This window comes from Choloepus didactylus, chromosome 3 (assembly GCF_015220235.1).
Source record: "Choloepus didactylus isolate mChoDid1 chromosome 3, mChoDid1.pri, whole genome shotgun sequence".
NCBI classification, from domain to species: Eukaryota; Metazoa; Chordata; class Mammalia; order Pilosa; family Megalonychidae; genus Choloepus; species Choloepus didactylus.
This window is the reverse complement of record NC_051309.1, coordinates 164,812,549-164,838,510: the sequence shown is the minus strand read 5'-3', so window position 1 is coordinate 164,838,510 and position 25,962 is coordinate 164,812,549. Positions and strand designations below refer to the sequence as shown.

The 25,962-nt window shown below is 38.1% G+C and overlaps 1 protein-coding gene across 4 annotated transcripts in view; it reads right to left on the bottom strand.

Annotated features, from left to right (window-relative positions):
- FAM160A1 (family with sequence similarity 160 member A1) overlaps positions 1 to 25,962 on the bottom strand; it is a 291,232-nt gene that overhangs the window by 61,068 nt on the left and 204,202 nt on the right. For all 4 annotated transcript variants that reach the window (XM_037830813.1, XM_037830812.1, XM_037830815.1 and 1 more), the window contains 2 exons: positions 23,240 to 23,398; positions 21,424 to 21,510 (listed from right to left, as the gene is read on the bottom strand). In XM_037830813.1, the coding sequence (XP_037686741.1) occupies positions 21,424 to 21,510; positions 23,240 to 23,398 (246 nt within the window). The remainder of the gene's footprint in view (positions 1 to 21,423; positions 21,511 to 23,239; positions 23,399 to 25,962) is intronic.

The window sequence follows — 25,962 nt, the reverse complement described above, 5'->3', positions numbered from 1 at the left end:
TGTGAAGGCCATGAAAGTGTGCAAATGAAGGCATCAGCACAAGTATACCTTCACTGAAGGAAGGCCAATGGCATCCAGAAAACCTTTTTAGCTGGGAAGGCATGTGGCTGGCATCTGCTGATCCCAGGTTGTGCTCCAGCTCCACTTTCAGCTCCTGCACATTCTTCAGAGTGTCTCTATTGGCTGCAGCACCTCTTTCTGTCTTTGAACTTTTTTATAGGACTCCAGTGATTCAATTAAGACCCACCTTCAATGGGTGGGGTAATACCTCCACAGAAATTAACCAATCAATGGTCTCACCCACAGTTCACTGAGTTATGTCTCCACAGAAACAATCAAAGGATTCCAACCTAATCAACACTAATATGTCTTCCCCCACAAGACTGCATTAGAGAATATGGCATTTTGGGGGACATAAACATCCAAACCAGCGCACCCTCCTTCCACCATTAAAAAGAAAAGAAGAAGCTTGGCCAATTACGTGCCTTGTTTTCAGCACTGTGAAGTACAAAGTGACCTACCATCATTCCGTGCTGCTAACCTCACTCTCATGATAAGTACAAAGGTTTGCACATGAGAATCTGCAGATTAATTCAATAAAAATATTGTTCCATTCTTCAAGTAGGGCCACCAAAAAATTAAATCTAAGAGCCTCTTCTTAAATTCACTAGATGGTGCAAGCTCATCTTTTGAGTTGACTTACCAGGAGAAGAAACTCAAGAAGGACATTAAAAAATTAAGATGGGCACCTCCAATCAACCCCTGCATTTCAGAGGAGCCTCAAGAGGAAGAGGATTTACTCTTGCTATTTTGCAATTAACTAAAGCAAGGAGAATTTTTTCTAAATTTTGCATTGGGAGCTCAGGAGTTAAACTTCTGTCATAGAAGGATTCATGAAACTAGGGTTCACTTCCAAGGATGGTAATGCAAAGAGCATGAAACTGAATCCTTGAGCAGGGTTTGGTCCAAGTTCTGCTAGTAATCTGTTGTGCAAACTTGAGGAAGTTACTTAGCCTTTCTGGTTTTCAATGTCTTTCTCTAAGAAATGAAGGGCTGGGATGAGACAATTTCTCAAATTACATCTAATGCTAACATTCTATGAATTTTGCTATGAAATTTACTAATGCTAAAATTCTATGTACACAGAATATTCTATCTCTAATTTAATCTCTCCATTTAAACTTGGCAAGAACTTCAAAAAGAAATTAGGTTTCATGAAATCCATCCAGTCTGTGAAATTTTTAAAAACTGAGATTTTAATAATTCATTCACTGAAACTCATGGATAGAGCCCTTACTGGGTACTAAGCATTAGGCTAACTCTGCCAAGCAATAAGAAGACAAATGAGAAAGTCCCTCACCTTTGCTCCACACATATTTCCTCTATGAAATTACAATTTAATGGATTTCAAAGTTCTAAATTCCTAAACTCTGACAAACAAAATCTTGTCTTCAAAGAAAGTAACTTGACAGCTAAATCTACTAGTAAAGTATCTAACATAAATAAAAATAACACAGTGCCTATCCAGATAAATTAATGTCTTATTAAAAACCATGGCAAACCTATTGCCAATTATTTTAAACTTGATATCTCATAGGCAACTCAAACCAAAAACATTAAAGAAAAGTTTGCCTACCTCATACAATTTCATTTCCACAAGCAGTGAGCACATTTCAAACACGAATCTTAGAGCCATTCCTGATTGTTCAGTAATTTTTTTGTCCACCATCCTTCTGCTTCTAAAACTTATCTATTATCTGCCTTTATATTTTTCTGCAGTATCTGTCTCAACCTGGTAATTTCTCTCCTAGACTTCCACAACAATTAAGAGCTGTCCTACTTTCAGCAGCAGTCATTTCTACCCAATTCTAAATACCCCCTCCCCCCAGGCACGTCACTTCTCTCCCACCCCATGCCACCCAAGAATGCCACCATCAGCCAAACATCAGTTCATGAACCTGTCTGAACACCAACAGTCCTAAACTATTTAATCTCCCCCTTAGCTTTCTCCTCTTACTCCCTCACATTTGAAACATTCACACACATGCCATATCTCTGTTCACACATTCGTTCAAGAAACATCATAACATTCTTTATGTATGGGGCAGCATGATAAATATGCTGCTATAATATTCATTAAACAAATGGTTGAATAAATAAACAAATACTGAAAAAAAGGTTCCTACTCTCATGATGTTTACCACCTAAGAGGAGAGGTAGGACACATTAAACCCATAATTATCATTCAAGGTAACCTTTACATGCCATGAGAGTGATAAAAACCAAACTCTAGAGAAGTGAAGAGGGATTGCCTATGCCTGGCCTGATTATGGAAGACTTCGGCAGGGAATGGCATATGGTCTGGACATTAGGGGATGAGAAAGATTTAGATAGTATAATTGGAGAAGAAAGGTATCTCATGTGGAGGGAAAGCATAAGCACAAGCATATAACTAGAAGGCTCCATGGACATTCGGGGTATGACAAATGGTCCAAGAGAGCTGGAGCAGTAAGTCATTGGCTAGGGAAGTGGGAGGAAGTTTGGGATTAGACTAAGAAAAAGATTAGAATATTTGGGCTATACCAAGTCTACATCTCTGAGTTATTTCTCCTGAAGTATCTTGATGTCTACAGTTCTCTAGGTACTTCCTCCTGGCAATATGCCAAATTTTATGAATTGCAAAGCAAGGAAAGAGCTGTTCAGTTACCTAAAACTATGATTTTCTAGCAACTATATAACAACAAAAACAACAACAATAATAAAAACTAACACATAAAATTTATTTTGTGCTAGGCACCATTTTAAAGTTTCAACTCTTTTTAATCCTCACAAATCCTATAAGGTAACTATTATTACCATTCCATTTTGCCAATGAGGGAAACTGGCTCCAAGAGGTTAAGTGTTCTGCCCAAGGGTACATGGCTAACAAGTGGCAGAGTTGTGATACCAACCCCAGCAGTCTGACTCTAAAGTCCACACCATAAGAAATCCTTTGCCAATAACTTATTCACTGGATACCCATAACTAGGATTATGTCAATGAATAAATGTGCTTTCATCTTTGCTCTCTAGTTTAAATCTATTTATTTAGGCCAGCCTTTTTTTTTTTTTTTTTTGGCACAGCACTAGCTATAGCATCATAGGGATAGGGAAGCCCCAAGACACTGTGAAGCTAGACGTAAGCCAAAGTGATAATATCACGGCACCACGGCTCCTATAGTCAATTAGTTTACTATTTATTCTGTTAACATGCAAAATGAAAGGAAAGATTTGGGCTTCTATTCATATAACAACATGCCCTGGTCTCAGCTCTATATATGCCATATTCCTTACCTGGATCCTTCATGTCTACAAGATATTCAAAGATACAGTAGTTAATTAGGTTGGAAACTTAACACAAGACCTCAGACATTAATTACAAGATTTCCTTTTTTTAAAAAAAAAATTCTATTTAAAAGGAATTTTATGGTATTGACATCACTGTCCAGATTTCTTAATTTTACCACACAGGAAAGCAGAGATGATATCATATAATAAATAATGGAAGTTGTCCAGCATCCTGAACCGTGGAAGGTAGCTCTCTCTGTCAAACACTATACATACATCAGGGGCAGAAACATATTCTTAGAACCCATACTTAAGAATCCAAGAATCTCATTCTCCACTCACCTTTAGATACTGCTACTAAGTCCTGCAATTATGTAAAATATTTTGATCTATGTTACTGTTTTGATGGCTAAAAGGGCTCCACAGGAAAGCAAGGCAGACCTTACCCCCATTTTAATTTCTTGCTTATTTGGAAAGCGCTTTCTCAAAGAACTTTTATCTACCTTATCGTTTGATGTTCACCACAGTCCTATGAGGTTGACAGGACGGTGATTACTACAGATGACAAAACTGGATCCCAGAAGGATTAAGCACTTGGGATCTCACATAAAACTAGAACACATGCCTTTTGATGCCTAGTCCAATGAAAGAACATAAAAAGCAAAAGTGCCAGCAGAAGAGCACAGAACAGTACTGTCTCCAAGTGTGGCCCTTGGAATGCCTGAGAGCTTGCTAAAGCACAAACTACTGGAACTCAATCTAACCTATTAAAGCAGAATCACTAGGACTCAGGAGTTTGCATTTAAGATATTCCCAGATAACCCTCTTTGCACATTTAAGTTTGAGAACCCCTGGCATTCAGAAATGAGAAAATCCAGAGAGAGGAAAGCAATTCTATGGACAACTGAATTGACATCACATTCTGGGAGAAATAAGGGAATACAATGTTAAGTAAGAGTAAGCATACTACCTAAAATGGTATAAAATTCAATAGTTAGTAACATACAGTATCACGCAAAGGGTCTCTGAAACCTCATTTTGGAGACTCAGCTGGTTAGGTTCATGAATAATAATAGGTAATGTTTATTTCATACTAAGTGCCAGGGACAATGATGAGCACTTTAAAGGCATTATCTTATTTATTCTTCATAAAAACCCAATGAAGTAGGCATTATTATCCATAGATTATACATATACATAGATGAGGATACTTGCCTACCATCCCACTGCTAGTTAAGCAGCAAAGAGCCAGAATGCAAACTGAAGATTCTCTAACCTCAAAACCCATGTTTTGAACCGCTAAGCTAGAATGCTTCCCAAAATCGTATTCATTGAACATAATGCACGAATTAAATGTATTAAGTGGTACACACTAACGCCTACCTTCCAATTAATAAATAAAGTATTTCCAAGTCAAAATCTCTTATAATTCTCACTAAAATCTAGGTCTATTCAATAGCTGGGCCTCAATGGATAAAGCAATTATTAATTTAGTCTGTCTGGAACTGGCCTGCTTAATATGATTTTTCAATCCAAGTTTAATAGCCCTATGCCATTCCATGTTACATAGCTGCAGGCCCATAACAGGATCAGGCCTTTTAATTACCTCATTCAACTGCTATTACTGACTGACTACAGAGATTGTTACATCTGGCCCCTCTGCTTCTAGGGTATTTTTCTATGAAGTCCAGAGTAAGTGAGGAGACAGAATGAACGTTTATCCCCTTCCCCCAACCACAGCTGAGCCAGGCTCCTTAATTATGTCCTCCTCAGTCACAACTGGCTCTGCAGCATCAGACAATGACTGCAACACAAGTTTGAGATGGCACCAGATGCATCAAGCTTTCTACTGAACTCAAGCATGTGCAGCCCACATGGCTTCCCCAGCTACTAGATGGCCCTAAAGGTTTCACCTCCCTGCCCTGGAGCCAGCTGAAGCCTGCCTGTGAGGATGTGGAGACAACAATAGCAGCTACTAAGAGGAATTGACCTTGTTTCTCCAGGACATCCTTGGGACTCCTTCACTTTACACCAGACCAGGGGTCACTGGCCAAGGTGGGAACATAGATATGCTTTCAGCACAGTGGAGGACAGAATCATTTTTAGTAACTGGTTTACTCCAGGCATAGTAAGAAATAAAGTTCCATATGAATAAGTACAGTTCAATATTATTATAGGATAAGGAATGAGTACCCTCAATAATAAAATAAAAAAGGTCAATATTGTAGAGAACAGGTTTTAGAAAGTGAGTTATTGAAATGTTTAAGTATCAACATGAAATGCTGAGACCAAAAAATTCTCTCTATATATATTTCAGTATAGTTCACCCCAGGGCCAGAATCTTGTCTGGAGTTTAGTTTGGGGCTCTATGATTCAAGGAAAACTACAAAAATATTTAGCAAAGAAACACCAAGTTTGAAGAATAAAATCTCAAAATTCCAGGTCCATGGTTGCACTCGAAATTCATGCTTTGGGTTCCTTCTTTCTTCCAATTTTCCACTGAAAGGAATGACCTAATCAATGAAAATCTACAGCATTATTGGAACTACACACAAAACTGCAAGGCATTTTTTATCAGGAAATGGCACAGATGACAACAGAGTGATGAGGAGCACCAGCAGGCTAGACATCCAAAAATGCAACAGGAAATCTGCAAGAAGAGCATGTAGGGGACTTCTCTCCCTCCTCGTCCCACCTCAGCACCTGCTCTACTCTCTCCCAGATTAGTAATGCATAAGAAAGGGTGGACAGAAGAAATGGAGCTAAGTAACGGTTAAGTGACAGGCTGCTATGCCCACTCCTCACCAGAGACAGAAAACACAATGATGTAAAGGATCAGTATACTCCTCCTATAAACTCAGCACCTAATTATAGCTCATTAATCATTAACAATGATGAAAATAATTTGAAGATGGTAACCAACTGCTCTTAAAACAATTAAATCTTCAGTCACTAGTTTTACTAGTTGTGCCAGTTTGGATGTATTATGTCCCCCAAAATGCCATGTTCTTTAATGCAATCTTGTGAGAGCAGATGTATTAGTGTTGATTAGGTTGGAATCTTTGGATTAGGTTGTTTCCATGGAGATGTGACTCACACAACTGTGGGTAATAACTTTGATTAGATTATTTCCATGGAGGTATGGCCCTACCCACTCAGCGTGGGTCTTGATTTAATCACTGGAGTCATATAAAAGAGCTCAGTCAGAAGGGGCTCTCAACTGCAGCTTAGAGAGACATTTTGAAGACAGCCATTGAAAGCTGACACTGCCATTTTGGAGAATGCCATTTTGAAACGCATCCTGGAAGCAAGCAGACACCAGCCACATGCCTTCAGAGCTAACAGAGGTTTTCAGGATGCCAATGGCCTTTCTCCAGTGAAGGTACCCTATTGTTGATGCCTTACCTTGGACACTTTACGGCCTTAAGTCTGTAACTTTGTAACCAAATAACACCCCCCCTTAAAATAGACAGTCCATTTCTGGTGTTTTGCAAAATGGCAGCATTAGCAAACTGTAACACTGGTCATAAAAGTCCAAAATATGCCCAGCCAGTGAGAGCCCAACTAGACTCTAATAGGTTCCCACAATGCCCCACCACATATACACTAATAAGTGGATGACTCTCCAGTTTTGCTGTTCCCAGACTTTCACAATTTCCATTTTTTATTCTCTAGTTCCCCCAAAACTTCCATCCATCAGCCTAAGTCAATAAGCCATGAGTTACTGAGCTTGCTGGATGGAAATCATGAATATGTATGTGTGTATTTGGAAGACTGGATTGTGAGGCAAATGGGCTCCACAGTGACTTACACGAACCCAGCACACGTGCCTTTAAGGAAATGGCTGAAATTATTCTACCCATGTATGTTGTTTAGCATGGTTTCAGCACACAAGAGATAGTGGAAAAAATCAGTTTTTCTGGTAGATTTTTTGCTTCTGTTTTTCCGAGTGCATTTGTATGGAACAATTTGCTGAATGAAACACAGCTGGCTGTTCTTTGCAAAAACCAAAGGTACAGGCTTTTTTTTTTTTTGAGTTATCACAGCTAATGACTGTGAGCTGCCTGCAGAAAATGATGGTGTATAATTATTTTCCCATCCATCCATCCCTTACTTCAGCACACTCCCTACAAGGTCTCTGCCTCAACCTACCCCAGAAAGCTTTAAACTTCTGCTCTAATTTCCTAATAATCTCCAAGTAAAGGAGCCAAAATAACCCACAAACCTTAAGTCCAATCTAGTTCACAAGACATGTGTCAGAAATGACTGAGCCCAGAGTGCTCTTATGCAACCCTACCCCTCCAAACACCCTGCTGGAACCAGGGCAAGAGCTAGAGCCATCTTTGGCTGCTACTACTGGCTATCTGCTGGTCTCCCACCATCCCAGAACCCCTAAACAACACACACGGACAAATATTCTTTCAAGCCAGTGACAAAGCAAATCAGCTTGCTTCACTTATGTCTTTGCTTACTCAGCATGATCACTGCATTAAAATAAAATTTAAAAATGCTCAATAATCTTGATAATACTTTTACTAGGCCATCTCTCTCTACCTGGGGACTTTCTTCTACCATTACTATAATCTTCAAACACTTATTGATCACCTTAAAATATACCAGACTCCATGCTACCCTCTAGAGCAAGGGTTGCCGAACTTTTTCTATAAAAGGCTAGAAAGTAAATATGTTAGGCTTTGCGGGCCACATTCATTCTCTACAGTATGTTCTTCTTCTTTTTAACAGGACTAGATAAAAACAAGCCATAGGCCAAATTTGGCCCACAAGCTACAGTTTACCAAACCTTACTTAAGAGCTATAAAAAAGCACACAACATAGACCAAATTTCCTCAGTCCATGACACTTTCAATGTATCAGTAATTTTTTCAAAGTACTCCTAAGGCAAAATAAACACCCAACCATCCCATTTATTAAGTATTTAAGTCCAAATACCTTAACATAGTGTTAAGTCCTAACAACTTAGCACCTGTTGGGCACTCAAACCTCAGAATCAGATTAGACACCTACCACTCTCATTTCCTGTTCCACCTTGATTTCCATGTGGTACTTTTTAGCATAACACCCACCAAAAACCTAGCTTTGCAAAGGTATGAACACATTGAAATGAATGCATGTGATTTATGTTGAAACTGTGAAGTATCTTCAAATAGTAGTTTACATAGTATCTGAGAAATGGTATTGTGTTTCTCTCATAAACTTAAATAGTTTGCGAAGTACAGATATAGACCCTTCCAAGGGTTTCAGGATGGAGGTGGGGAAAGGGTCAAATACAGGGAATATATCTAACGATAGAAAGGCTCAGGGGCAATCTGGTAGTGACAAAATAAAGCAGCTCAATGCTAAATGACTGACATAGGCACTAAGTGCTAAAAAATCTAGAGAAGAGAGTAGCCTAGTCAGGGCAGATGTGGGATTTAAGCTGGTCCTTGAAGGAAGAATAAGACAACGGAAAAGGAAGGAAGAGAACATTCCAAGCTAAGAAAATAAACTGAGTATAGGAAAGGACATGAGGCAAGAATGTGGATGGCATGAAACATGGGGCCATGGGAGATACTGTTGTCCAAGGAAACTGTAGGAAATGAAGTCACTTAAGGTTTTTGATTAAGGATAACATATTTAAAGATGTGCTGTTCTAGTCTGCTAATGCTGCCAGAATGCAAAACACCAAAGATGGATTGGCTTTTATAAAAGGGGGTTTATTTGGTTACACAGTTAGTCTTAAGGCCATAAAATTTCCAAGGTAATGGATGGCTAATGGCATCCCAAAAACCTCTGTTAGCTGGGAAGGCACACGGCTGGCATCTGCTCCAAAGTTCTGGTTTCAAAATGGCTTTCTCCCAGGACATTCCTCTCTAGGCTGCAGTTCCTCAAAAATGTCACTCTTAGTTGCACTTGGGATATTTGTCCTCTCTCAGCTTCTCCGGAGCAAGAGTCTGCTTTCAATGGCCATCTTCAAAATGTTTCTCATCTGCAGCTCCTGTGCTTTCTTCAAAGTGTCCCTCTTGGCTGTAGCTCCTCTTCAAAATGTCACTCACAGCTGCACTGAGTTCCTTCTGTTATGTCAGCTCATTTACATGGCTCCAGTGATCAACTTAGACCCACCCCAAATGGACGGAGCAACACCTCCATGGAAATTATCCAATCGGAGTCATCACCCACAGCTGGGTGGGGTGCATTCCAAAGAAACACTCAAAGAATTACAATCTAATCAACACTGATAACGTCTGCCCACACAAGATTACAACAAAGATAATGGCGTTTGGGGGACATAATACATTCAAACTGGCACATGTGTTTAGAATACTTAATGCAATAACTTGAGGAAAGTGGTATGTGAGACAACCTGAAGAAAGAAGCAGCAGCAACAAGACCCATTAGCAAAAAATAACCCTAGACAAGATACGTGGAGAAGAAGGCCTAAAGTGACACTGTGGAGAGAAGAAACAAAAAGATCAGATTAAACAAACTTATGAGAAAAATAATGGCACTATCTGAGGAGAGAGTTAGAGAAATAATTCAAGAATGATCAAGGCTTCCCAGCCAAGTACCTAGAAAAAGAATGGTATTATTCACTAAAAAGGAAGGTTATGGAGGATGAGCTGAGCTGACCTGGGGAGAAAGACACTATGCATTATATTTTTGATATCCTAAGTTTGAGGAGCATAACATTTAGGCAAAGAGATCCAACCAGCAGTTGAATACTTAAGCCCAGCAGATTTCCAGGTTTCCTGATTTCCAGACCATCTGTGCAGTTCATAGTTTACCATGGGGTTTGACCAGCAGGGAATCAAACCCTGGGGCATGCCCATACTGTGGTATCCAAAAGATGTCAGGAAGAATGAGGACCAAGAAAATAACCACTTTTGACTACTAAGGCAGATAAGCATTTATATTCACAGCAAGCAGTTTCAGTACAGAGGAGAAAGTCCAACGATAAGGGGCTCAGGGGCAATCTGGTGGTAACAAAATAAGACAGCAAGTATGGTATTTTGGAAAGTAACAAAAGAAAACTGATAAAGGAAAAAGGGTAGAGTTGAGGGGAAGGGAAAGGAGAAAATAAAGAAGAAAGGTATTAAAGATTCAAGAGAAGGGATTTACCAACTCACCAGCCATAAAATACTCCAAAACTAACTGAGAGGGGTGAATGCTTCTTCCTTACGTACAATTTCCAGCTTTTTCCTCACCAGATCATTAAATTCACTTAAAGGTTTGCTTAAACGTATTGGAACTTTAAAGAATCACTTTATTAACAAAAGAAATGCAAGACACATACACTGAAAACTACAAAAACAAAAAAGGTGGAAAAAATTTTAAAAGCCCTAAGTAAACGGAAAGACATCCCATGTTCATGGATTGAAATACTTAATATTGTTAAGACAGCAACACCCCCCAAATTAATTTACAGGTTCAATGCAATCCCTACCAAACTCTCAGCTGCCTTATTTGCAGGAACTGGCAAGCTGATACTAAAATTCATATGGAAATGCAAGGGACCCAGAATAGCCAAAATAATCTTGAGAAAGAAGAACAATGCTGGAGGACTCACACTTCTTGATTTCAAAAGCTACTACAAAGCTACTGTAAGAGTGTGGTACCAGCATAAGGTTAGACATATATACACACAGATCAATGGAATAGAATTGAAAAGTCCAAAACTGTGCCCTACTTCATTGTCAATTGATTTTTGACAAGAGTGCAAAGAAAATTCAATGGGAAAACAATGGTCTTTTCAACAAATGACGCTGGGACAACTGGATGTCCAGAATGAAGTTAAACCCTTAAATTCACACCATATATGGAAATTAACTCAAAATGGACCATAGAGCTAAATGTAAGAGGTAAAACTATAAAATGTGTATTAAAAATATATATAGGAGTAAATCTTTATAACCTTGGATTAGCAATAGTTTCTTAGATATGACACCAAAAACATAACAACAACAACAAAAAAACCAAGCAAATAAACTAGACTTCAAAAATTAAAAAAAAAATTTTTTTTGTCCTTCAAAGGACACCATCAAGAAAGTGAAAAGACAACCTATAGAATGGGAGAAAATAACTGCAAATCATGTATCTCATAAGTGTCTTATATCCAGAATCTTTAACTTTTATAACTCAACAATAAAGAAAGCAACTAACCCAATGAAAAAATGGGCAAAGGATTTGAAAAGACATTTCTCCAAAAGAAGATATATAAATGGTCAATACACACATGAAAAGACGTGTAACACACCATTAGTCATTAGAGAAATGCAAATCAAAATCACAATGAGATACCACTTCACACCTACTAGGATGGCTATAATTAAAAAAAACAAACAGAAAGTAAGTGTTGATGAGAATGGGGAGAAACTGGAACCCTGACACATTGCTGATGGCATTGTAAAATGGTGCAGTCATTTTTGAAAACAATTTGGAAACCCTTCAAAATGTTAATTATGGTGTTATCAATGACCCAGCAATTCATTCCTATGTATATATCCAAGAGAAACAAAAAATGGTCATGCAAAAACTTGTACATGAATGTTAAAGAATCACTTTAAAACAGGAATTCCTTAAAATCATTCACATTGGAAAACAGGACTGTACTTCAGGACCTTGCTGTATTGAACAGCAGGGACTGCTCATCGTAGTATATTCTTATCCAAATATGCTCTTCTAAGCCTTGGCTCCTGATGGAGCTCGCTCTCCCTGGAACATCCTTCCCCACCTGCTCACTTTCAAGGTTTGGCCACAATGTCTGCCTCTCCCTAACTACTTACTCTTCTGTGTCTGCCTCACAACACTCCACCATCCCACCCTAGTTTCCTTCTCTGTTACAGCATTTATTTTAGTCTACCCTGCTTTGAGTTTATTGTTAACATGTCATTCTCCAGGGCCCTGGATTATAAACTCCATGGAGATGAGAAGGATTTTGTCACCTTCCTTTCCCCACGGCTTCTGGCAGAGTGTGTAGCACCTGGTACACACTCACTAAATGGTTTTTAAACAAATACTATTATCCTTTTACTGCATACGATATGCCAGAATTTATCCTGGAATAACTATGGTATTACCGTTGCATATAACAATAAATGATTTTCGAAATATTCTCAGTATTTGATCTTTGTACCTTGTAAGGAGGAGAGAATAGTGTTAATATCCCCACTGTGCAGCTGATGAAATAGAAACTAAGAGAGTTTAAAAGTTTTGCACAAGTAACACAACAGCAAGCATGAGAGTCAAGACTAGAATCCAGATTTTTGTCTCACAGTATAGTGTTCTTCCACTGCAGACTCTGCCTCTGTGTGAATTCATGTAATAATAGGCCTCATTTGTTTTACCTTTGCCTTAGATATTCCTTCATTGCTTATCCATATCTAATATGTTGCTAGAATTTCTGTCATATTAAATTCTAATTATGATTTTAGGTTCCAGAGGACAAGAGTCAATACAAAGAATTAGGCAGTTAGTATAAACTATAAAAAGTAGAATTTCATATATGTTGGTAGAAAATTTTAAAATGTAACTTACTTATGCACTAAACCCAAACACTCTACAGGTACCTTCTGTACCTGCTAAGTAATTAATGTTCTAAAATGCTGACAGCACCAGTAAACAGGTACACTGGGTGGCTTCCATTAGCTCCTCCAGATCTATTCTCCATTTCTTCCACCCTGCCCTGTGCCCCAGTTGACTTGTATGGAACACTTCCATGGTTCCCAGGCCATATGGTTTCCATTTCAGTTCACTCAAGGAGATTCCAGCAGGGAATTGGAGCAAAGGAGGAAAATGAAGTTTGGCTATTTTTTACTCTGGCTCCCTGTACGAGGGGTTGCCTCAGGCTGGCTGTGACTCACTACTGAAGTCCATGCCTCTTATCTGGTGGCCCTCTCCACAGAGCGCTCTCTGACCCCCTACACACACATTCAAGCCTAGGGGTGGTAATCAGGGTAACCCTGACCACATGTGGCAGATTAATATGGCCATAAATTCTTTGACACTCCTCCCATCAAGAGGTATATCTATGTCCTCCCTCCTTGAATGTGAATGGGCTCTGTGACTACTATGATCAGTGAAACATGGCAGAAGTGACAGTGTTCCAGTTCCAGGACCAAGCCTTAAGAAACTGGCAGCTTCTACCTCCTATCTCTTGGACACTCACTCTTGGTGCATTCAACCAACATATAAGAAGTCCAACTACAAGCTGTCATGCTGTAAGAAAGCCTAATCTACCCATGTGGAGAAGCTGAGTGGAGGAAGTGAGAAAAGGAGAGAGATCCAGCCAGCTCCAAGCTGTTCAGGCCCAACCACTGTAGGCACCCCAGCTGAGGCCCTGGACATCATAGAGCAGAAATGTGTTATCCTCTCTGTGCCCTGTCCAAATTTGTGAACGAGAGGGTTGTATTTATACTAATAATAAAGGGTTGTTTAAAATCACAAAGTTTTGGGGTAGTTTCTTACATAGCAAAAGGTAATTGTAACAACATTTTTGTAACTAGTTCACTTATTAAATTCTCCTTACTATCCAATTTGAGTACTATCTGTTCCTTCTGAGACCCTGACTCACAAGTAAGTAGGTCAGTCGGTAGGGCTAACGATCACAAATACTCTAGACTTCCCTTCTTCTGGGGAAATGGTAAAAATGCATTTCCCCGTAAAGTCAGATGTGGCCCTGTGACTCACTTTGCTTTAAACAATGAAATGTGAACATCAATAGCATGTGTATCACTTCCAAACAAAAGCTGTAAGAGCCAGTGGCTCATCTGCTATTATCTCTTCCTTCTCATATTAGGACTAGTGATATCAATTCCAGGTAGTAAGCGGTCTATCAACTTGGGTCTCTGAATGAGGATAACATGAAGAAAAACTACCTGCCTGCAAACTACTCATCACACAACCCAAGATGTACATGCAGTATGAACAAGAAATAAACATTTGTTGCTTCAGCCACTGAAATTGTATTATTTGTGACTACAGCACGATCACTGTGACTGATGAATAAGCTCCTTTATCAGGCCATTGATGGCTAAAATCTACGCTTTAAGGATCCATTTGCTCTCCTGATTATGTATATCCAGAAGGAGGTCTATAAATTAAGCAAATATAAATGTCTATCCTTTTCATATCTATAATCAAAAAACAATGGAAGTCAGTTAACCATTGTGGCCAGGTCCAGAACATATCTCCAGAGAGTGTAACTTGAACGTAGAGCCCTGCTGCTATATTCTGCAATCCTCACAGCATTTGCACACTTGGCCACACTTCTCACAGCCTGCTTCCAGCCAATAACAGTGTAGCAGGTTTACACCAGTTCCTGAGAGACACAAGCCTCCTCCGATGGCCTTTCCTGGAGTGTGTAGCAGTCTAAGACACTTCCACTCGACCTCCTCTCTTTCATGTGGGGTAAGACTTATACTGTGGTCTGACAACTCTCCCAGCCTTCCCAGCTTGCCCCCCATTTTCTTTCACACAGCCATTTCCTCTAATAAAATCTTTGCACATGTAATCTCATGCGGGGATCTGCTTCTCCAAGAACCTAGACAAGCACAACCATACCAAGCCTTGGAAATTAGTTTTGATAAGTTAAACATACAGGGACAAGAATTAGTTCTTATTTGACAAGAGTGATCCTATTAAACTGAAATGATAACTAGTTTCCTATAATTTGGTATCTATGTCTATGGTTAGATCGGATTCCTAAATGACCTATATAATTATGACATTTTCCTTAACATGGATTTTAATTAAATACAGTTTTATTGAGATATATTCACATACCATACAATCATCTATTCAATCAACTATTCACAGTACCATCATATAGTTATGCATGCATCTCCCCAATCTATTTTTGAACATTTTCCTTACACCAGAAAGAATAAGAATAAAAAGTAAAAGTAAAAGAGAACACCCAAATCACCACCCTCCAGTCGCACCCTAATTTTCATTTAGTTTTTGTCCCCATTTTTCTACTCATCCATCCATACAGTGGATACTGTGATCCACAGGGTTTTCACAATCACACCATCACCCCTTGTAAGCTACAATGTTATACAATCATCTTCAAGAGTCAAGGTTACTGGGTTGGAGTTTCATAGTTTCAGGTATTTACTTCTAGCTATTCCAATACATTAAAACCTAAAAAGTGTTATCTATATAGTGTGCAAGGATGTCCACCAGGGTGACTGTTCGACTCCATTTGAAATCTCACAGACACTGAAGCTTTATTTCATTTCATTTTGCATCCCCCTTTTGGTCAAGAAGATGTTCTCAATCCCAAGCTGCCAGGTCCAGATTCATCCCCGGGAGTCATATCCTGTGTTGCCAGGGAGATTTACACCCCTGGGAGTCAGGTACCATGTAAGGGGGAGGGCAGTGATATCACCTGCCAAGGTGGCTTACTTAACATGGACTTTTACAGAGTGTGATTTTAACCTATCTCTGAAAATGTATCCCCTCCTACATGTACACAACAGGCTTCCAGTCCCTTATCCAATACCTTACTGTTTATTTTGGAATTCAGAACTTTTCATGTTTCAGAAAAATAATTATGCACATCTATCATATTTGACAGCACATCTCCAGCAGGTCTGGGACAGCACCATAAAGTCAAATACATAATATTTCTTCCATAAAACATACAAATATTAACAAAGTAGGATAAATAAAGATAACAAGTAGCCCTGAGACAGTACAGATCAGGGTTTGCCACAAAATTAGTTCAGCAAATGTTAAGCTGTGCCTCCAAATGAATAACGAAGAAAATTAAATTTGAGTTTTTTGAACTTTTGAATTGTGGATAAGGGATTGTGGACATGAATCTCCATACCACAAAAAACTATGCAGCCCTTAAAAAGAATCAGTTATGTACACTGTGGATAAACGTATGGTATGTGAATATAACTCTATAAAATTGCAGGAAAATATATATATAGGAGTAAAAGTGTTGGAGAAAACAAGCTTAGAGGGATGTACCCATCTTCCTGTTGATGAGCAGGTAGAATGGTGTAGCCTTTCTGAAGGTCAGTGTGGTTGTTCCACAAAAAGTTAAGTATGTGGGGACCAAAAGGTCCTGCAACCTCATTATGGGGTATGTCATTTGAAGATCTGAGAGCAGAGACACGAATGAACATTTGCAAACTGGTGTTCATGGAGGCAGTAATCATGATTTGCAAAGGGTGCAGACGACCTAATGGTACACTGACTGATGAATGGAATGGTGTACTGTGGTGTACGCATGCAGTGGAACACTGAGCAACTACAAGAAGGAGTGAAGCTGTGAGACAAACAACGAGGTGAATGGATCCTGTACACAGTATTTGAGTGAAGTATACCAGAAACAAAGGCAAACACTTTAATGCTCCACCAATATGGACTAACTACAATGTGTAAACTCAGAATCGAATCTTAGAACATAGCCTAATATGGACATAACTACTATAATAGTCCCTAGATTGTAAGCTCTTACAGTAGTTAACTCTATCCCTGAATTGTAATGCCTATCTCTAAACTTTGAGATGCTGATCCCCTACCGTATAACCTGACTGGTCTCTGGAACAATGCATATCTCTGAGACACCCGAAACTCAGAACCAGAGCTCGACAGATATGAATGTCAGTATTAGTGCATACAGCAACTGTTAAAAAATAGCTGAAAGAGAGCCTAGACTTCAATTAGTGATATGAGTGAAGCAGGTCTGATTAAGACCAGGGCAAGCCAGGCCAAAGGGTAAAGGTTGAAACTGACTGTTTTAAAACTTCAACTTCCATATGAGACCAAGGGAATAGATATCTATTTGGTACAGGATCTAAATTTTCTAAACAGTACAACTCTACAGTCGATTTGTTCAAACACCACAATTGCATGGAACTTTGAATAGGAAGTGAGATACAATAGGTTAGTATAGGCTGGAGTGAAATAGTGACACATCCCAGAGTAATTTGGGCAGATAATAAAAAATATATTTACAGCTTCCCCTTCCCCAGCCCCGAGGATCTGGGGGAAGGTGCGGATGTGTTGGACATCCTCACCTGGACTGGTGTTGATGTTGTCACAAACATTGGGACTGGCGGTTTGATGCGCTGAGCCCTCGATCATGGGACTTGCCCTTATGAAGCACGTTACTACAAAGGAGAGGCTAAACTTGCATATAATTGTGCCTAAGAGTCTCCCTGAGTACCTCTTTGCTGCTCAGATGTGGCCCTCTCTCTCTCTAACTGAGCCATCTCGACAGGTGAACTCGTTGCCCTCCCCCTACGTCGGACCCGACTCCCAGGGTTGTAAATCTCCCTGGCAATGCAGAATATGACTCCCGGGGATGAATGTGGACCTGGCATTGTGGGACTGAGAGTATCTTCTTGACCAAAAGGGGGATGCAAAATGAGACGAAATAGTTTCAGTGGCTGAGAGATTTCAAATGGAGTCGAGAGGTCACTCTGGTGGTCATTCTTACGCACTATATAGATAACACCTCCTAGGTTTTAATGTATTGGAATAGCTAGAAGTAAATACCTGAAACCACCAAACTCCAACCCAGCAGTCTGAACTCCTGAAGACAATTATATAATAATGTAGATTACAAGGGGTGACAGTGTGATTGTGAAGCCCTTGTGGATCACACCCCCTTTATCTAGTGTATGGAGGAGTAGAAAAATGGGGATAAAAATTAAAGGACAAATGGGGTGGGATGGGGGGGATGATTTGGGTGTTCTTTTTTCACTTTCATTTTTTATTCTTGTTCTGGTTCTTTCTGATGTAAGGAAAATGTTCAGAGATAGATTGTGGTGATGAACGCATAACTATGTTATCATACTGTGGCCAGTGGATTGTATACCATGGATGATTGTATGGTGTGTGAATGTATTTCAATAAAACTGAATTTAATAAAAAAAAAAAAAAGAATCAGATAAATCTTCTTACTGACACAGAATAAATGGCCATGCCACATTGATGAATGAAGAAAGCAAGTAGCACAACAATTTGCAAAGATCGGATTATATTATATATATATATAGAATGGGGAAAGGGAAAGTGAAGACAATCTTTGTCACACATTCCCTCTCTCCAACTTTTATTTCCCACAATGTTTTGTAATGACTTTAGCTCTGGTGGAGAAATGCTATGGAAATATTGTTTTGAATACTGATAGTGATGTGGGAAAATTCAAAATATGAATTTATATTATTTATGAAACAGAGAAACAATAAGTTCACTTCAGTAAACTGCTTACATTGATGGCAGGTAACTAAACTGTTATGCGTAAGTTGGGGGCTGAGACAGTTTACAAAAGAAATTTATTTATGATACTAAATAAGTTTCATCTGTAAAGACAGAGACACAGAGTATGAAAGATATGGACAGGAACCCCCTACAGTAGACCTGAGTCCAGACCTCTAGGTATCTCTTTCCATATCAAAAGAGAGGATGTAGGATATGACTGCTTCCACTGGGAACTCCTCAAGAAACTCCTTCTTATGGGATTCTTTGCTCTTCTGCCACTGAGCACCATCGAGCCACTCATGAAAGGGCTCCTTCCTTTATCAACCACTTAGGAAGCCAAGAGCCCTGGACAGGCTGTTCACCTTCTCCCATTCTCCTGCTCTCTTCCTCACTCTTTAATTCTAAATTATAAACAAGCAAACCCACAAAGAAAGAGAGCAGGGAGAATAATAAATTAAGGGGGCTAAAAAAAGTCAGTCTTTGTTCTCCTTAGTCCACAAATAGCCCTGGGAGAAATTGCCTGCAATGGATAAAAGTTAAGGGTCTTTAATTAGGGCTGGAAATTCAAATCTAATATAGTAACTTTCATTTGCATTGCATATATATTTAGTACTGACTGTATTTTTTCTAATAAGCATATATTAACTTCACAATTTTCAAAAATCTCCTATTTTAATTATAGGCATAGTTGAGAATAATATTAGTTAATATACATAAAATGCTATATCATATGTTAGCTATTATTCTCTATGAACCACTATCTGGGAATGTACTAAGTGCCAGCACTTGGCCTGGAACTTTTAACAAACACCATTCCATCTGTGTATTGTTCATTCAACCCCCTAAGCTTAAGGTGCTGTGCTTGGCACTGGAGATACAACAGTGAACAAAACAGATGTGATGCTACCCCCATCAAGCTCACATCCCACTGGGGAGATAGACACTAAACAAGTAATTGCACATTTAATGATTTAATTTCACTTGAGGTAAATGCTATGAATGAGAAGTACAGAATGACCAGTCAGATCCTCCTAACAGCTCTCTGAAGTGGACATGACATCATCCCCAGTTATGGTTATCATGACTATTTGTAATACTAAGGTATGCCAATTATAATAACATTAAATATACTGAACAAATAGTAACTGTAATAATTATCACTACTATAATGATTTGGAAAATTATTTTATACCAATAGGTCAATGAGGGAAAAGATGGGAATAAATGAGAAAGAAAGTCTAAATGTATGAGACTGTGTAAGGAAAATTACTCCCAAAGAACTTTAATAACATTGTTATTCCTCCAAAGAGGAAAATTCCTCCATGCAAAGGCTTAGAGGCCTTCAAAATGAGACATCCAGCCCACCCCCAGAATAGCAAGATACTAGCAGAAGGACAACCTGGATATAAAGACAAGGCTTGTATTTTCTGAAAATATGCCCTTTGTTTCCCAAAACAGATTTAATTTCAATGACTTGTTCTCTAAGTGCCCATCACCACTATAATAAAATGGAAATCGCAATATTTTGATGCTTAAACCACATTTGCAAGACTACTTTTGAACCAAGAAGCAACACAAAAATCTTAGACAAAGTACCCTGTTGTTTTTGGAAAATATCATCACTGTTTCAAAGGACACTAATAGTAGAGATGAACACAATGTCCTAAACTAAAAAATCATCAGCATGTACAGCCAGACTTCAAAAGTTGCCACAACCAGGAATTCTTAGATTCTATAAAATGAGAGCCCATGAAAACGGAACTTCATGATTTGGAAAGGTAGGCATTCCATCAAAACAACATGTGGTAAGTTGCTCCTTGCTTCTCTCTCTACCAGAGATGGCAATTACAATAATTTGACAAACTAAGAATCCTCAGAACTAAAAACTGTGTATGTCTCTTTATTCAGTGCAGGAAAAAAACTCCTTATAATTAGAATTCTGTGTCCAAGCGCTCACAAGACAAAAGATAGTTCATTTACTATATAAAATGAGTGTCATAAGGAATTCAGAGTGGTGCAAATGAGAAAGCCAACATCTGACGGAACCTTAACCTGCTTTCACTTTAACTACTCCTGTCACAAAATTCTTATAATGAAAAAAGTTATGTTCTACTACACGTTAAGGTGCATATGAAAGTGAATATCCTTGTTCTTAGGAAATGGACGTGGCAATATCAAGTGTTCAAGGAACATGATATATACAACCTACATTCAAGTACCCAGAAAATGAACTGGTAAATACATGAACAGACAGAAGGATAGAAAGATGGATTGAAAGATGGATGGACAGATAGAAACTCAGAGAGGTTAAAAGTTTTGCACAAGTCACAGATTTGGGTATCTGGGGGAATAGGTGTATTAGTTCTCTGTATGGAGTTTGTAATAATTCTGTAACTGTCCTATAAGTTTGAAAGTATTTCAAAACAAAAAGTTTTAAAGTTTTAAAAATTAGGTTCTATTTAAGAGATCACAAAACTAAGACACTTATGCTACTACTGCCCTTCCCCCTATGTACAACAGACCTTTCACTCTATGGCACACTTGGCCCAAGAGAACAGCTTAAAGAGGGTTCCATATAGCCATCACCCTTGGAATGAAGTAGGTACAAGAGTCAGAGTCTACTTGCAAATCCTAGTTTAGACTATCTTACTTGACTTCACAATGCTATATTCTATGACACCAAACAGATCCATCCCATCCGACTTAAGCTGTAGCCATTCTTAAGAACTATTTTTGATACTGCTAAGAAATATGGATGGAATGAAAACAAAAATAAGGCTAAGGCCACCATCAGGTCAATTCATTTTGTTCACCTTACCCAGTTTCTATCAGTTGTACCATTAAACAGATAGAAGATTACCATTAGTCAATTACTAACCTTATGGAGAGCAGGAGCCAAGACAGGTACCAAGAATCCATTGTAAATGTAATTGACAAGCTGACTGCGAATCAAGGGGTGAGCCACCTAAACGAGAAACAGGGAGTCATGAAAAAGACAAAAGAATTCAATCTTTAGGTCTTCTTAAGGGCAAACATTTCTGTGTACATTCCGATTTCAAAAAGGAAATCCAAATTTTAGCCATTTATTCAGTGGATAAAGAATAATTCAAATCTCTAACTGCCATGCAATTTTTTCAGGTGATTTATTCCAGTATATACAGATTGGCTAAAATTAGCAAAGTTGGACTTCCAAATGAAAAAACTGGTAATTTTAAAGTTTCTTTTTAAAAAAGACAATAGATTGAATAGGAAGGATTCATAAAAATTAATGAGCTGAAAAGTATAATTTTTGTCCCATAACTTAATCTAGGTCCTATTTTAATAACTTGTGAATAAATTAAAAAAAAAAAAGTAGAGCTGTCAAAATAGACAATTAAACAGATTTATTTTCTTAGCAGAAAGCATTTTCTCATTTTAAAGATGCATTTTTCTGACAATTGTATATAGTGGGGAGGAAGGCATTTAGAAAATATTTTCATAAAAAAATAAACACTGTTCAAAAGCAGAAACATTATCAGAGCTGCAACACTTCATTTGATTTTGAAAACATATTTAGCATGGGTAACTCTTTGCTAAAATCTTTCAATAACATCCCCAAACCAAAACCCTTAAAAGTATATGGCTTCAATTTTAAAATACAGAATGAAATGTATTTCCCTGTTAACTATGCCCATTAGCTTTGCTTCTCTTAAAAAAATAATAAAGTCAAACAATAGAGTAAAAAGCAATTTCTAAGGAAGTGAGGCTAGATCTTCAAATTACTGATAATCTCTCTGTGTATACATTTGGGTAGGAACTAATAGTAGTTCCATCTTTTTTATTTTCACATACTTCTGCAAGAAAATGTCAGTAGACTGTAATATCAAAGGAAAAAATACTGAAAATGTAATCAATTTATCTTACATATAAATAAAATTTTCTTTGACTTAGCAATAAAAATGAGATGGGGACTAAAGTAATTTACTTGTATTTTTTTTTTCCAGAAGCAATTTCTTTATTTGGTAGATAAAAAGATTTTAACTAACATTTTTCACCCTACAATCACTATAAAGAAAATTTGATTTCTTACTAAATCCAAAATTAAGGTAATAGTTTTGCTATATAGAAATAAAACTTTTGATGAAAACCTACTGCATTCTTAAATATATATAAAATCTGATTTTTAATGAAAACAGAAACATCAATCTGAAGGTAAAAATCTAATCAAGAAGCCAAATATACAAGAGTTCAGTGGTTGTTTTTTCCCCCAAGCAGGCCAATTTCAAAGCAAGTTTAATTTGTGTTGCTAAGAAGATGCTTAACTTCTTCTAAATTCAATTGAGATAACAATATTCTTTATGTAGTATGCACCATTAAGCAAAATAAAGTGTTTTCCTTTGTAGACTACCAAGAAGACCTTGATGTAAAAGTGATATAATTTGGAGTACTTAGAAGGTTAAAAATATCTATTTAATGAGTCAGGCATTGAACTTATTCTCGATGGTTAAGTGGATAATCAAAATAAAATTAACACATTTTATGAAGAAGATAATCTACTAATTTTTTCTCAATTAAAACTTCCCAGAAAACTATAAATCTAGTATTTTCACTCAGTCAAGGGCATTCATATCCTTAAAGTAAAGTGTAAATATTTTATGAGCATGCTCGTGTCTGACGGAATCATAACAAAAGGTTCTCTTATTGTGATGTGGTACCTGTATAACTGCATTGCAAAACTCCAGAGAATTCATGAACTGTACGAGAGAAGGGAGCAGGAGCCAGTCGTCTTTCAGAATACAGTGCCATTCCTCGCCTTTCTCTTCTAGCTTTGTAGGCAGGGAAGAGTAGAGACCACTGAGCCCAGTTGCAAGTACCTGTATTCAGAAATAAAAACATAATGAACTCTTTAATAAAGTTCTTAACCTGCAATAAACAGCTTCCAGGTGATGCCAATGTCACTGGACCAAACACTGCGCTTTAAGGTGAAAATACTAAAAGCAGATGACATCATCTAGCTAGAAGGATTCAAAAGGTGGAGAGACTAGGAAGGGACAATTCCAGCAGAAGGAACAGCAACACAAGAGGTATCTAGCTAATAATACACACGTGGATGACATGGTCTGCTCACCTCCTATGAACCAGTGCTGGGCTGGGCTGGGCTGGGGACGGGGAGAGTGAGGAGGACACACAGAAAGATGAATAAAACAAAATTCCTGCCCCCAAGGAGTTCAGGAAAGGGACAAAGTCATAAACAAACAATACATTATGGCACAATAACAAGAGTGCAAATATAGAGAAAGCACATACCCCAGTCTACAGGAGAAAGCCCTGGGAAGGTCCAGGACAGAAGGTCTCACAGAAAGGAACTGTGAGTAGCTTTATGAGGAAGATTCCTGGCAGCCATGTGGAAGATGGTACAGAAGCTCACAATGGAATATAAAGGGCAGTGACAGATGAACCAGAAAACTGCAATATTGGAGAAACTAAAAGATAAATATTTTTCTGTTCTGTTTCCTAGTGACCTTTATTCACTCATTTGTTAGCTCATGCATTTAAAAAAAAAAAGTACTGAGCACCTACTTCAGGCCAAGCACTAGGCTAGGTGCAGGGAACACAACAGTAAACAAATAATACATTTATCTCTTTTTCAAAATCAGGGCATCTGTGATCCCAAACGAGAATGTCCCCTATTTAAAGTATTTAACTCCTTGTCAACATACCAAACAAATCACTTTAATTCCAGTTATAAATGTGACCTGAGCAAGTTGCCTGTTATAAATTAGAAACCTTTGGCAAGAGAGAACAGCGACCAGAAGTTCTCCTTAAAGAGAAATCTAATCTTGATGCCACATTTTTAAAATCAATTACATTTGCTAACTCATGCTAAATTAATCACAGAACAAAGACTTTAATTCTGCATACTCCTGATTCCTTAACCACTTTAAGGCTCTGAAGATGAATTCATAAAGACAGGCTTAATTTGTCTGACTAAAAAGCTGGGAATAACTGTTCAGTATATCAATATAATTACAGCAACATTAATTTTCAAATTACACACATCAGTGACAGTAATTAAAAATAACACATACCTAATATACACTTTTTTTAAGAGTATTCTGAAAAGGGCATGACTGCAATCCGTACAGAGGCCTGCCTGTACAAATGGACAGTGCAGTGTGATAGCTGGATTGGAGTCCTGCCGAGCTCCCGCCCCTGTGCAGTGGGGCTGGACAGTGTCTCTGCTATCCATCTTCTTCAGAATGGTAAAGAAACATGAAGAAAATACTCTGCAGAATAAAGAGTATTACACAGTCTTAAGAACAAGATTCCAAATCTTTACTGCTAAATATTTCTATCTCTCTTCCAAAGCTTTGATCAGAGTTCAGATTCATTCACCCAGTCCACACATATTTGTAGAACACAGACTGTGGGCCGGGTACTATGTAAACTTGGTGAACAACTCAGACCAAGTGAGACAGAGAGGACAGACTGCAAACTAACAAATGCAAAAAAGATGATGGCTCCCAAAAGGCAGGTGGAGGGTTCTGTGGGAATATGACAAGAAAAAGGAAAGGCAACAAGGCATGAGACATTTAAAGAATTGGAAAATGACCAGTATGTCTTGAGAGAGGGGGGAATATAGCTGAAGAGGCAGGCATGGGCCAGATGCAGAGGGCCCCAAGAGCCTTGCTGAGGACTTTGGACATTACCCCAAAGGAAATCAGGGAAAGGTTTATGTAAGAGAGTGACATGATGAGATTAGCATCAAATTGAGATTGAAGAGGCTTCCTTAGACTAAGAAAATCTAAAACCTCAATTCAGATGAGGAAACACAGGAACTAGTAGAGCATAGTAGCTGAATTAGGAAATGACGTACGCATTCTAAAACTTACATTTAGTGAACCTGTTAGGAAAAGCCTAGACTAGTTACTAAACACATTATAAATATTCTTATGCTTTTTAAAGTTATATTCCTCAAGGAAAAACTTAAATATGGATGATTTATAACAACTTTCCTCTTAAATTAAAAATCTATCATTACTATTCATTTAGAAAATTCAAAACTACTCTACTCCTTTTTCCAGAGAGAGAAAAAGAAAGAAAATATGTATATTGGGGATAGAGGGAGGGAAGCGGGGAGAAAAATATTCACTGTATTCTTTGGAAGGATAAAAGAGTAGGAGTGAAATGACCTTCTATGACAAGTAAATATCTCAAGTTGAAACAGAAATTTGATTGAGATCTAAAATGGAAATCTACCTTGATGTAAAATGTTCACAAACTCCATGTAAAACTTTAAAGAAAAGCTTAATTCAGGAGGCTAGCAACTATAATTTAAAACAATTAAACATCCCTAACAATAAATCATTTCTGTACTCTGAGAGAATGCTTAATAAGGAAAGACCTGACACCTTGAGCATGGGTCCCAATTTTATAC